General features: G+C 39.2%; 1 protein-coding gene across 3 annotated transcripts in view; it reads left to right on the top strand.

Moving 5' to 3' along the window:
• ADGRE1 (adhesion G protein-coupled receptor E1) overlaps positions 1–2,351 on the top strand; it is a 63,344-nt gene extending 60,993 nt beyond the window's left edge. For all 3 annotated transcript variants that reach the window (XM_058538050.1, XM_058538049.1, XM_058538051.1), the window contains one exon: positions 1,930–2,351. In XM_058538050.1, coding sequence (XP_058394033.1) covers positions 1,930–1,935 — 6 coding nt within the window. In that variant the 3' untranslated portion in view covers positions 1,936–2,351. The remainder of the gene's footprint in view (positions 1–1,929) is intronic.
• Positions 2,352–12,604: the final 10,253 nt, after the last annotated feature.

The following is a 12,604-nucleotide window of genomic DNA, read 5'->3' as shown; positions in this document are numbered from 1 at the left end:
ATATGCATTATAATACCTATGAATTATAATACATATATACAATTTCAGGAATATTGAAATGAATGTGGAAATGGACGCAAAACTGTTTTTTCCATGGAATTATTTTGCATCTCTGTCAGTTATTTAAAATTTACAGAATTGTAAAATATCTCCCACATAGATCAGAACTGGGTAACCTGGAGATGTGTGCTCTGACAATACATCGTTTTCCATGGAAGTACTCATTTTTCTCTACACCATAGATCTCATCCAGTCTCACAGCCATAAACACCATTTATTAGCAATGACCCCAAAATATTAAACAATGTGCAGTCCAGCTCCTTCTCCTGAATTCTACACTCATATAACCAAGCACCTACCAAGTGCCTCCACTGAGATGTCTAACAGATGTGACAAATGTAACATGTTCCAATCTGAGCTTCTGATCCCCCCACCTCTCATTTCCATGGAGGGTCCCCTATCCTTCTATTGCTCAGCACAATGCCGTGGAGTTATCCTTGACTCTGCCTTTCTTCTTACCCTTCATCTCCAATCCATCAGCAAATCCTGTTGACCCTTCCTCAGAATGTATCCAGAATCTGATCGCCTCTCTGTTCCTTTGTTGCTTCTATTCTGTTCCAAGTCCTATTGTCTGTAGCCAGGATGATGGAAATAGCCTCGTAAAGGGTCTTTCTGCTTCCCCTCTTGCCTTTTCCCTGCCCCATCTTTGGTCTGTTCTCCTTGCAGCAGCCAGAGGGCGCCTGTGAACTCCTGAGTCAGGTCACATTCCTTCTCTGCCTACAACCCTCTATGGCTCCCACCTTACTCAGTAAAAGCCAAAGTCCTCCTGATGGCCCACAAGGCCCTGTACGATCTGACCCTCTTTTCCTCCTTGACCTCATCTTCTGTTAATCTCACTTCCCTCTGCTCCACCCATGCTGGCCTGCTCAGGATTCTTCAGACACACCAAGCTCACTTCCTCTTTAGGAATCTTGACCTGGATGCTCACTCTGCCTTGAATGTTCTTGTCCTGATACCCACATGGCCAACTCCCTCACCTCCTTCAAATGTTTGTTCCAATCATTTGTTATCAACAGTATTTCCTCTGGCAACTCTATTTCGTACTGCCTCCTTTTCTCCTACCTTGACATTCATGCTTCTCCTGCCCCTAATCCTGATTTTCTTTTCATAGTGCTTACCACTTCCTAACATGCTATAACTTCCTTATTTATTTACAGTCTTCCATCTCACACTAGAATGTCTTATTTTTTCACTGACATATTCCAAGCTCAAGTAACTAAGATTCAGTGGCTTAATTAAATAGGGAATTATTTATTTTTTTTGCAAGAATAGAAGCCCAGAGTTAGGTGTTGCTGGTATTCGTTCTATTGCTCAGTGGTATTGTAAAGGATCTAGGCTCTTCCCGGTTTTCCAATCCGCTAGCAGCATGTTGGCTTTTCATCAAAATGTTTTTTATGGTTGCAAGGTGGGTGCCATAGTTCCAGACATCACGACCATGTTCAAGGCAGGAAGAAGAGGGATGGGGCAGAAGCAGCAGCCTCTCCTTTCATGCCTCTCCCTTTAACAGGAAACAGAAGCTTTTCCCAGAAACCCCTCAGCAGATTTCCCTTTCATCTAATTGGTCAGAACTGTGTCACATGACCACTCCTAGTTACAAAAGAATTTGACAAAACAAGTATTTGGCTTTCTAGCTTCTAGAGCGAGAGCTATCAGTGGTGAAGAGGTTAAGAATGGCTTTGGAGTTTGCCTGCAGTGCCTGCCATGCTAGAGATAATCACTGTTAACATTTTAAGGTTTATTCTTCTAGTCTGTGCTGCCATATTTCTCTCTCTCTGTATTTATAAGACCCATGCCCCTATAGATATGGCCCCTGGGATCATGTTTGTACTAATCTTGGTACTGATTCCAGTTCTGATTTCTCTCTCACAGGGTTAAAGCTCTTTCTTGCTTTCAAATACGCTATGAAGCAACATTTGAGGACAGCAGGTGCCGGCAGGAGCTGACGCTGAAATCTTCTCTTCATGGCTTAATGTGGAATTGCAGATCTCACCAGCCCCAGGACTCTCTGGGTGATTCAGAGCACTGATGGGTGGGGCGCTCTTCCCACGTTCCATGCGCTGGTGAGAAACAAGACTTTCTGTTCCAGATTACCATTTTATCTTCTATGTTCTGCAACCCTTTGAATTTCCAGAGTTTTGAGGAAATAATAGATCCTAGTGCAATGGCATGACCAAGAACATCTGGCTACCGTTTTGTTTTCTCCTAAGTTCTCTGGCGTGTGGCTGCAAGCCTGCCTCTCCAGCGCCTGTCACAGAGTATGGAAACGGCTTCAGGAAATGGCTTGTCTTCTGACCGACTGGCTTACCCTTTAACAAAGACTCCTCCTGCCTGTAAAGAAATGGCCAGTAAGACTGTAACGAGAGCCCCAGGGGATAAACAAAGCTCACTGACATGGACGCTACTTTGGCACAAACACTTAAAAGAGTTATGTTGGTAAGCAGGAGCGGTCGATGGAGCAGAATTCCAGCGTTTCACAGAGAGTTGAAGGACTTGATGACAAAGCCTTTGGAAATATTTTGGTTTCCTGGAAACTTTCCGGGAACCAACGTCTCCTTTCCTTCCAGGAACTGTTTTGTGACTTGGCTAGGATTCGCACTGCTCACAAAGTTATCATCATCCTGCCTTGCTCTTCGTCCCCCATAAAGTGTTGAGTGGCAAGGAGAGAAGAAGGAAAATTTAAAATGTACATATCCTCCCTTCCATGGCCACTCTCCAGCCTACCTCCTCAAAGTGTGGTCCGTGGACCAGAAGCATCAGCATCCCTTTGTTAGAAAAACAGGATCTCAGGCCCCACTCCAGTTCTGCTGAACCAGAACCTGTGGTTTAATGAGATCCCCGGGGGGGGTTGTGTTGTGTGTGAGTGAATGCTCTAGAATATTCTTCTGTTTTCCTTGCTTATAGCAGAGCTTGTTTTTAAAACTAGAAAGGAAAACATGTTCCTGGCTTTATGACTTTGCATCTGCCATTGTCTCCTCTTAGGACACCTTTCCTCAAAATTGGACTAATTTCTACCCTTTCTTTGAGTCTCAGCTTAGTCATCACTTCCACCAGGAAGCATTCTTTAGATCTCTTCAAGTAGGATTAGATGTCACCTCTGCGTGTCCTCTAAGGCTTCATGCTTTCTAGTTCTGTATTATAATTTCTTTTCTTCTTGAGTGTCTCCAATTAGATTCTGAGCTCCCTAAGTGCAGGGAAGTATAGTCAGTGGATTCTTCATAAATATTTTGAATGAAAGCGTGAATGAATGGTGACTCTCCATTTTGAAGATGAGGAAACTGAGGCTCAGAGAGGTTAAGTAACTTTCCCATCATTACACAGCTGTAGCGGGCTGAGCTGGGCTTTGAACTCTTGACCAGAGAGCTCCTCTTCCAGGCCACTAGTCCTTCTCCTTCTCTTTCTTTGACCCTAGGAATTCTTAGTTTGGGGATACAGAGAAAAGACTAACTATTTACTTTGAGTCAACTTATCATTTAGGATTCAGTTCGCTCGGTAATGATCCTGTGTTGAACAATTTGATCACAACATTAAACTTGATTGATGGAGGCTCAGTCTTTGTTATTTGTGGCAGCCACAATTTGGGAGGGGGGCTGACACCTGTTTACAAACAAGAGTTCATTTATGATAGGTTGGTCTTCAATGTTTGGCTTGTCCAGAGGGTTCAATACAGAGGTGACAATTCTAAGGGATATTGAAGCAAGAGAAGGCATGATTTTTACCCATTGCCAATTGTGGTAGGTTAATTGCATCAATGCCTTCAAGAATGGTTTCCATGCCTCCACACTCCTTCCCTGTAACTTTGTAACCCTTCCTTCTCTGACTCTGGCTTGGCCTTGAGAGTTTATTTGGCCAACGGAATGTTAGCAAGCATGACTCAGAGGTTTCAAAATTGGGTGTGCATCCCTTCTTGCCCTTTGCATGATTTGTCTTGCTCGCTCTTGCACCCCTGCCTCCGCCATAAGAACATGCCCAGTCTAACCCGCTGGAGGGATGTGAGAAACATATGGAGGAGAGTTAAGTCATCCCGTTACACCAGCTGAGGCTGTCCTTAATCAGCCACCTAGCCAACTTGTAGCTGACTGCAGTCACATCAGTGAGCCCAGTCAATATCAGCAGACCTGCCCACCCAACCCGTCAACTCAGGAGCAACAATCAGGTATCATTATTTTAGGGCACTGAGTTTCAGGAGTGGTTTGTTATGAAGTGTTATTTGTGGCAATTGCTAACTGATACAGCAGCCAATGGATTGTCAACATTTTGCATTTGATTGCAACAATTTGGAATATATAAAGAGGAGGATTTGCATCTACATTTCCTCTTAGCTATCAAGGTCTATAAATCTATAATGCTTGAATAAAGTTCTTTCTGACAGAAGACTTGCACAAGGCATTGTCTATCTCTACTACAGTGTTACATGTTGGTTTAAAATACAGTCGTGTTAAGGAACCCTATGTTTCTAAGGTAAGTGAAAGCTGTAACCTCCACAATAAGGATCTTTCTTACTATAAACATCAAGCTACACTTGGTACATTCCTTTACCCCCATGGCCTCATATGCCTCCACCAGAGGGAGAAAAGAAACTCGGAATAAAAACTGCATGGTTCTCAAATCCCATAAATATAAAGTGAAGTAACTCTGTCCTCTTACAATCCAAATAATTTATGGTGTCCAAAAAAGACAGATCCATTCACTCAAGAAATATTTATTGACCACCTACAATACGGTTTTCCCTCCCAGCACATTAAATATCATTGAAAAAAAAATTAAAAAATTGAAAAACAAGAATATTAGAACTTAAAACATTACTTTAAATTTAAATATTTTATTTTTCCCCAAACCAGAATTTATTAAAAGTTGACTTTCTTGATTTTAATGGAAGCAAACTCATCAATAATATTTTCAAAATCAATTTCTAGAAAAAAGTTGACCATTAAAAGTACATTGCAAAAGTGTATGTAGGGGCTCACATTTTTCCTTTTGTATCAGGTTCCATTATGACCCCAGCATAGCACTGTCAGATCTTGGATTTGGATATTTTGCTTATCATGGATTTTCTTACATTGATTTTGACATTTTTAAAAATTGCATTTACATGGTATTTATCTTGATTACTTAGTTTATTTGATGCACACTTAAATTTTGTGCCTGGGACGAGTGCTTCCCTCCCCTTCCCCCAGTGCCGGCCCTGATGGTGATCTTTTGTTTTTCTGAGGAAGATTCTCCCTGAGCTAGCAACTGCTGCCAATCTTTCTTGTTTTGTATGTGAGCTGCCACCACAGCATGACCACTGACAGACGAGTGGTGTAGGTCTGTGCCCGGGAACCGAACTGAGGCCACCGAAACAGAGCATACCGAACTTAACCACTAGGCCACTGGGGCGGGCCCTGGTCATGATTTTTGGGGGGCAGATTCATATTGGTTTTTCAGGAAGTGGGACAACATCCTTGGCACCCCTTGCTTAAAAATACTTGATTATTAATAATGCTGTATTAGTCACACCTGTCCACATGGAAAGAGAAAACCACAACATAGTGCCAGATGTCTGTCTCATGGCTACATAGAAAATTGTCCTCAGGATAGACATAGAACAAGTATGCCCATGTTATTTTAAAATCTTTATTTTTCACACTTGTCATATTGTGAACATCTTTTCAACTCATCAAACCTCTTAGAACTTCATTTTTTTCCTCGATAGCTGCACAGTATACATGTGTCATAATGTATTTAGCCTGTGTTTGCACCATTTCCAACTTTTTAGTACTATAAAGTATACCGTAATGAACATCTTTGAGCTAAATTTTAAACACTCTTCTAGTTAAATTCTTTTAAAATTAGTGGTAGGTTATCAGTGAGAGGAAGCTTATATGTCTTCCTTCATGTCTGGTTGAAGAAAAACATTAGTAACTGCACAAATCTATCAAACTTTCACAAACTGTCAAAAAGTAAATCATTAGAAATATAGTAATTTGAAGTTTACTTAAGCTCTACTCATAGAAAAGCTTTCCATCATCAGTTCTAAGTCATCTGGTTGCCTCCCTGCCTTAACATTTCCGTGCTGTTGTGCCTAAAGTTATCAGTCTTTTATTTGTGATACTCAGTATGTTGGATTATAATCAGATGTTCATGTGTTTTTGTCCCCCGCTATCCTATGAGTTCCTTGTCATTTATCTCTGCACACTTATGACCCAACAGAAGATTAGGTTCATGGATTGGATCAATAATGTTTGTTGAATGAATGCATCAAGGAAAGAGCATGTCAATCTACCACACAGCAACAGGACACTGTTCTTTATTCTGCCCCCTGAAGGACACCTTCGGTTTTACAGATAATGTCATGCCCTTGCAGAGTCACCCAAAGACGGTTTTGTTTAAGTTTCCAGTGACAATAACTCTACGCTAATCCCATTGTGAATACTGCTATTTCTAAAATGATAATACGTGACCTCGGTCAGCTTCCCTAAAAGCAGAGCCTGAGACAGGGATTTTGGTACCCATGATTTATTGAGGGAGTGCTCTGAGACGAGAGTAAGTATGAGAAGAAGAAGGAGCCAAGCAATGCTGTGGTCTCAACTGAAACCTACTTGCAGCCTGACCCCACCGTGAGCTCTGGAGCATGAATTGTACCTCAGCATTGGTCCCATTTTGAGGCAAGGGGACCAGCCTTTTTTATCCCTGTGTCAGTCAGTTATTGGCTACGTGCTGCCCCCATGCTGGTGGGAAGATGTATAACAGCTCCCCTTTGGCTGAGCCCAATTTTCTGGAGAAGGGGACAGCAGGCCCGCAAAGGGGACCAGGGAGAGCCACCAACAATATCGACTACTTTGCCCCATCCTCGTGACCAAATATGAAAAAGTAAGTTGTATCCATAACTCAGATACTTGCTTGAAGCTCATTGTAGTGAGATTTCGAACTGCGTTAAAACAGCTTGTTTCAAATAATGCTGCAAACTTCTTAGGCATTCCGGTAAAACCTTCCTCTTACTAAAGATCTTAAAGATTGTTTACCGTTGCCATTTGGGTTTATTGAGCCTAGAATGCAATGGTTTTTATATTTCCAAATATATATTTAATAAAGTACTTTCATCTTTAAAAAATATGAAAGATGTCAGAAGGAGACATTTCTAATGCATATCTTGGGAGGGGGTATGACTTCTTTTCTGAAATCCTATACTGTACAAGACCCAATAGTACTTGCCATTATCTCCTGAATATTACATTGCTTTATTATTGATATTCCATATTTGTTATGTCCCACTTCTGTGACCCTACTTCATGGATAATTCCCAACTTTGATAAAATTATCCACTTTATATGTAATTTTTTTTTAAATATTAAGGTACTTGTTATTCAAATCTTTTAGAATTTTATATGACAGATTTTTAATTGCCTTTGAAGTATTAAAATTTTTGTTTGTTTGTGTTTTTGTTTATTGCAGTAACTGGTTTATAACATTGTATAAATTACAGGTGTACATCGTTGTACTTCTATTTCTGTATAGATTACATCATGTTCACCACCCAAATACTAATTACAACCCATCACCACACACATGTGCTGAATTATACCTTTCACCCTCCTCCCTCCCCCCTTCCCCTCTGGTAAACATCAATCCAATCTCTGTCTCTATGTGTTTCTTTATTGTTGTTGTTATCTACTACTTAATGAAGGAAATCATACGGTATGTGACCTTCTCCCTCTGACTTATTTCACTTTGCATAATACCCTCAATGTCCATCCATGTTGTCACAAATGGCTGGATTTCATCATTTCTCATGGCTGAGTAGTATTCCATTGTGTATATAGACCACATCTTCTTTATCCATTCGTCCCTTGATGGGCACTTAGGTTGCTTCCAAGTCTTGGCTATTGTGAATAATGCTGCAATGAACACAGGGGTGCGTGTATCTTTACGCATTGGTGTTTTCAAGTTCTTTGGATAAATACCCAGCAGTGGAATAGCTGGATCCTATGGTAGTTCTATCCTTGATTTTTTGAGGAATCTCCATACTGTTTTCCATAGTGGCTGCACCAGTTTGCACTCCCACCAGCAGTGTTTGAGAGTTCCCTTCTCTCCACATCCTCTGCAACACATGTTGTTTCCTGTCTTGTTAATTATAGCCATTCTGACGGGCATGAGGTGATATCTCATTGTAGTTTTGATTTGCATTTCTCTGATAGTTAATGATTTTGAACATCTTTTCATGTGTCTGTTGGCCATCTGTATATCTTCTTTGGAGAAATGTCTGTGTCTGTTCAGGTCTTTTGCCCATTTTTTAATTGTGTTGTTAGTTTTTTTGTTGTTGAGATGCATGAGTTCGTTATATATTTTGGAGATTAACCCCTTATCAGATGTATGGTTTGCAAATATCTTCTCCCAATTTTTAGGTTGTCTTTTCATTTTGTTGATGATTTCCTTGCTGTGCAGAAGCTTTTTAGTTTGATGTAGTCCCGTTTGTTTATTTTTTCTATTGTTTCTCTTGCCCGGTCAGACATGGTGCTTGAAAATATGTTGCTAAGGCCGATGTCGAAGAGCGTACTGCCTATGTTTTCTTCTAGAAGTTTCATAGTTTCAGGTCTTACATTCAAGCCTTTAATCCATTTGGAGTTAATTTTTGTGTATGGTGGAGATAATGATCTACTTTCATTTTTTTGCATGTGGCTATGCAGTTTTCCCAACACCATTTGTTGAAGAGACTTTCTTTTCTCCATTGTATGTTCTTGGCTCCTTCGTCAAAGATTAGCTGTCCATAGATGTGTGGGTTTATTTCTGGGCTTTCAATTCTGTTCCATTGATCTGTGTGTCTGTTTTTGTGCCAGTACCATGCTGTTTTGGTGACTATAGCTTTGCAGTATATTTTGAAATCAGGGAGTGTGATACCTCCAGCTTTGTTCTTTTTTCTCAGGATTCCTTTAGCTATTTGGGGTCTTTTGTTGTTCCATATAAATTTTAGGATTCTTTGTTCTATTTCTGTGAAAAGTGTTGTTGGAACTTTGATAGGGATTGCATTGAATCTATAGATTGCTTTAGGAAGTATGGACATTTTAACTATGTTAATTTTTCCAATCCAAGAGCACAGAATATCTTTCCATTTCTTTGTGCCTTCTTGAATTTCTTTCAACAATCTGTTATAGTTTTCAGTGTACAGATCTTTCACCTCTTTGGTTAAGTTTATTCCTAGATATTTTATTCTTTTTGTTGCAATTGTAAATGGGATTGTATTCTTAATTTCTCTTTCTGAAACTTCGTTGTTAGTGTACAGAAATGCAACTGATTTTTGTATGTTGATTTTGTATCCTGCGACTTTACCGTATTCATTTATTACTTCTAAAAGTTTTCTGGTGGATTCTTTAGGGTTTTCTATGTATAAAATCATGTCATCTGGAAATAGTGACAGTTTCACTTCTTCCTTTCCAATTTGGATGGCTTTTATTTCTTTCTCTTGCCTGATTGCTCTGGCTAGGACTTCCAGTACTATGTTAAATAGGAGTGGTAACAGTGGGCATCCTTGTCTGGTTCCTGTTCTTAGAGGGATGGCTTTCAGTTTTTCACCATTGAGGATGATATTAGCTGTGGGTTTGTCATATATGGCCTTTATTATGTTGAGGTACTTTCCTTCTATACCCATTTTATTCAGAGTTTTTATCATAAATGGATGCTGTATCTTGTCAAATGCTTTCTCTGTATCTATTGAGATCATCATGTGATTTTTATTCTTCATTTTATTAATGTGGTGGATCACGTTGATTGATTTGCGAATGTTGAACCATCCCTGCATACCTGGAATAAATCCCAATTGACCATGGTGTATACTCATTTTAACATATTGTTGTATGCGATTTGTTAGTATTTTGTTGAGGATTTTTGCATCAATGTTCATCAGTGATATTGGCCTGTAATTTTCTTTTTCTGTGTTGTCCTTGTGTGGTTTTGTTATCAGGGTAATGTCAGCTTCATAGAATGAGTTAGGGAGCCTCCTCCCCTCCTCAATTTTTTAGAAGAGTTTGAGAAGGATAGGTATTAAGTCTTTGAATATTTGGTAGAATTCACCAGGGAAGCCATCTGGTCCTGGACTTTTACTTTTGGGGAGGTTTTTGATTACTGTTTCGATCTCCTTATTGGTGATTGGTCTATTCAAATTCTCTACTTCCTCTTGATCCAGTTTTGGAAGGTTGTATGATTCTAAGAATTTATCCGTTTCTTCCAGATTGTCGAATTGGTTGGCATATAGCTTTTCATAGTATTCTCTTATAATCTTTTGTATTTCTGAGGTGTCTGTTGTAATTTCTCCTCTTTCATTTCTGATTTTACTTATTTGTGCCTTCTCTCTTTTTTTCTTGGTGAGTCTAGCTAAAGGTTTGTCAATTTTGTTTATCTTTTCAAAGAACCAGCTCTTGGTTTTATTAACTTTTTTTTTTTTTAGTCTCTATATCATTTTTTTCTGCTCTGATTTTTATTATTTCCCTTCTTCTACTGATTTTGGGCTTTGTTTGTTCTTCTTTTTCCAGTTTCTTTAGGTGCATTGTTAGATTGTTTATTTGAGATTTTTCTTGTTTGTTGAGATAGGCCTGTATTGCTATAAACTTCCCTCTTAGAACTGCTTTGGCTGTATCCCATAAATTCTGGCATGTTGTATTTTCATTTTCATTTGTCTCCAGGTATTTTTTGATTTCTCCTTTGATTTCTTCGTTGACCCAGTCGTTGTTCAGTAACATTTTGTTTAATCTCCACGTATTTGTGGCCTTTTTGATTATCTTCCTATAGTTGATTTCCAGTTTCATACTGTTGTGGTCAGAAAAGATGCTTGGTATTATTTCAATCTTCTTAAATTTATGGAGACTCGTTTTGTGGCCTCATATGTGATCAATCCTGGAGAATGTTCCATGTGCATTTGAAAAGAACATGTATTCTTCAGTTTTTGGATGGAATGCTCTGTATATATCTACTAGGTTCATCTGTTCTAGTGTTTCATTTAAGGCCAATGTTTCCTTATTGATCTTCTGTTTGGATGATCTATCCGTTGGTGTAAGTGGAGTGTTAAAGTCCCCTACTATTATTGTGTTACTGTCTATTTCTCTTTTTATGTCTGTTAATAATTGCTTTATATATTTAGGTGCACCTATATTGGGTGCGTAGATATTTACAAGTGTTATATCCTCTTGTTGGATTGTTCCCTTGATCATTATGTAGAGCCCTTCTTTGTCTCTTTTTACAGTTTTTTTTAAGTCTATTTTGTCTGATATAAGTACTGCTACCCCAGCTTTCTTTTCATTGCCATTTGCGGGGAGTATCTTTTTCCATCCCTTCACTTTCAGTTTGTGAGTGTCTTTAGGTCTGAAGTGTGTCTCTTGTATGCAGCATATATATGGGTCTTGGTGTTTTATCCAATCAGCCACCCTATGCCTTTTAATTGGAGCATTTAGTCCATTGACGTTTAAAGTAGCTATTGATAAGTATGTACTTACTGCCATTTTTTAACTATTTTTCTCAGTGTTTTAGTAGTCCTTCTCTGTTCCTTTCTCTTTCTATACAGAATTGATGGTCTGTTTAGTCGGACCTCTGTCTGAAAGCTCTACTCTTTAACTCCCCTCCTCCCTCATTTTATGTTTTTGATATCATATCTAACCTCTTTTTTGTGCATTTGTATCCATTGCCCTCTTATCATGGAAATAGATAATTTTTCCTATTTGTGGTCTTCTCTTTTCACCTTAAATCAGTCCCTTTAACATTTCTTGTAGCACTGGTTTCTTGGTGACAAACTCCTTTAATTTTTGCTTGTCTGGGAAATTTTTGATCTCTCCTTCCATTTTGAATGATAATCTTGCTGGGTAGAGTATTCTTGGCTGTAAGTTTTTTCCTTTAGCACTTTAAATATATCACGCCACTCTCTTCTAGCCTGTAAGTTTTCTGCTGAGGAGTCAGCTGATAGCCTTATGGGGTTTCCTTTGTATGTAACTTATCTTTCTCTGGCAGCTTTTAGGATTCTCTCTTTATCTTTAATTCTAGACATTTTGATTATGATGTGTCTTGGTGTGGGCCTCTTTGGGTTTATCTTGTTTGGGGCTCTCCGTGATTCCTGCACCTGGATGTCTGCTTCCTTCCTTAGGTTAGGGCAGTTTTCATCTATTATTTCTTGAAATAGATTCTCTGCCCCTTTGTCTCGTTCTTCTCCTTCCAGGACACCTATAACATGGATGTTAGTGTGCTTGATGTTGTCCCAGAGGTCCCTTAGACTGTCCTCACTCTTTTTAATTCTTTTCTCTTCTACCTGTTCAGCTTGGGTAATTTCTTCTAGTCTTTCATCCAGCTCGCAGACCCGTTCTTCTGTATCCTCTACTCTACTTTTGAGTCCCTTTAGCGAATTTTTCATTTCCAGTATCGTATTCTTCATTTCTCATTGGTTCTTTTTTATATCTTCCATTTCTTTGTTGACATTCTCACTGAGTTCGTCCATTCTTCTTCCCACATCAGTGAGCATCCTTAACACTCTTAGTTTGAACTCTCTGTTGGGTAGGTTGCTCATTTCTGTTTCACTTAGTTCCTTTTCTGG

Source organism: Diceros bicornis, unplaced genomic scaffold (assembly GCF_020826845.1).
Source record: "Diceros bicornis minor isolate mBicDic1 unplaced genomic scaffold, mDicBic1.mat.cur scaffold_73_ctg1, whole genome shotgun sequence".
Classification (NCBI taxonomy): Eukaryota; Metazoa; Chordata; class Mammalia; order Perissodactyla; family Rhinocerotidae; genus Diceros; species Diceros bicornis.
This window is presented reverse-complemented; position numbering and strand designations above follow the sequence as displayed.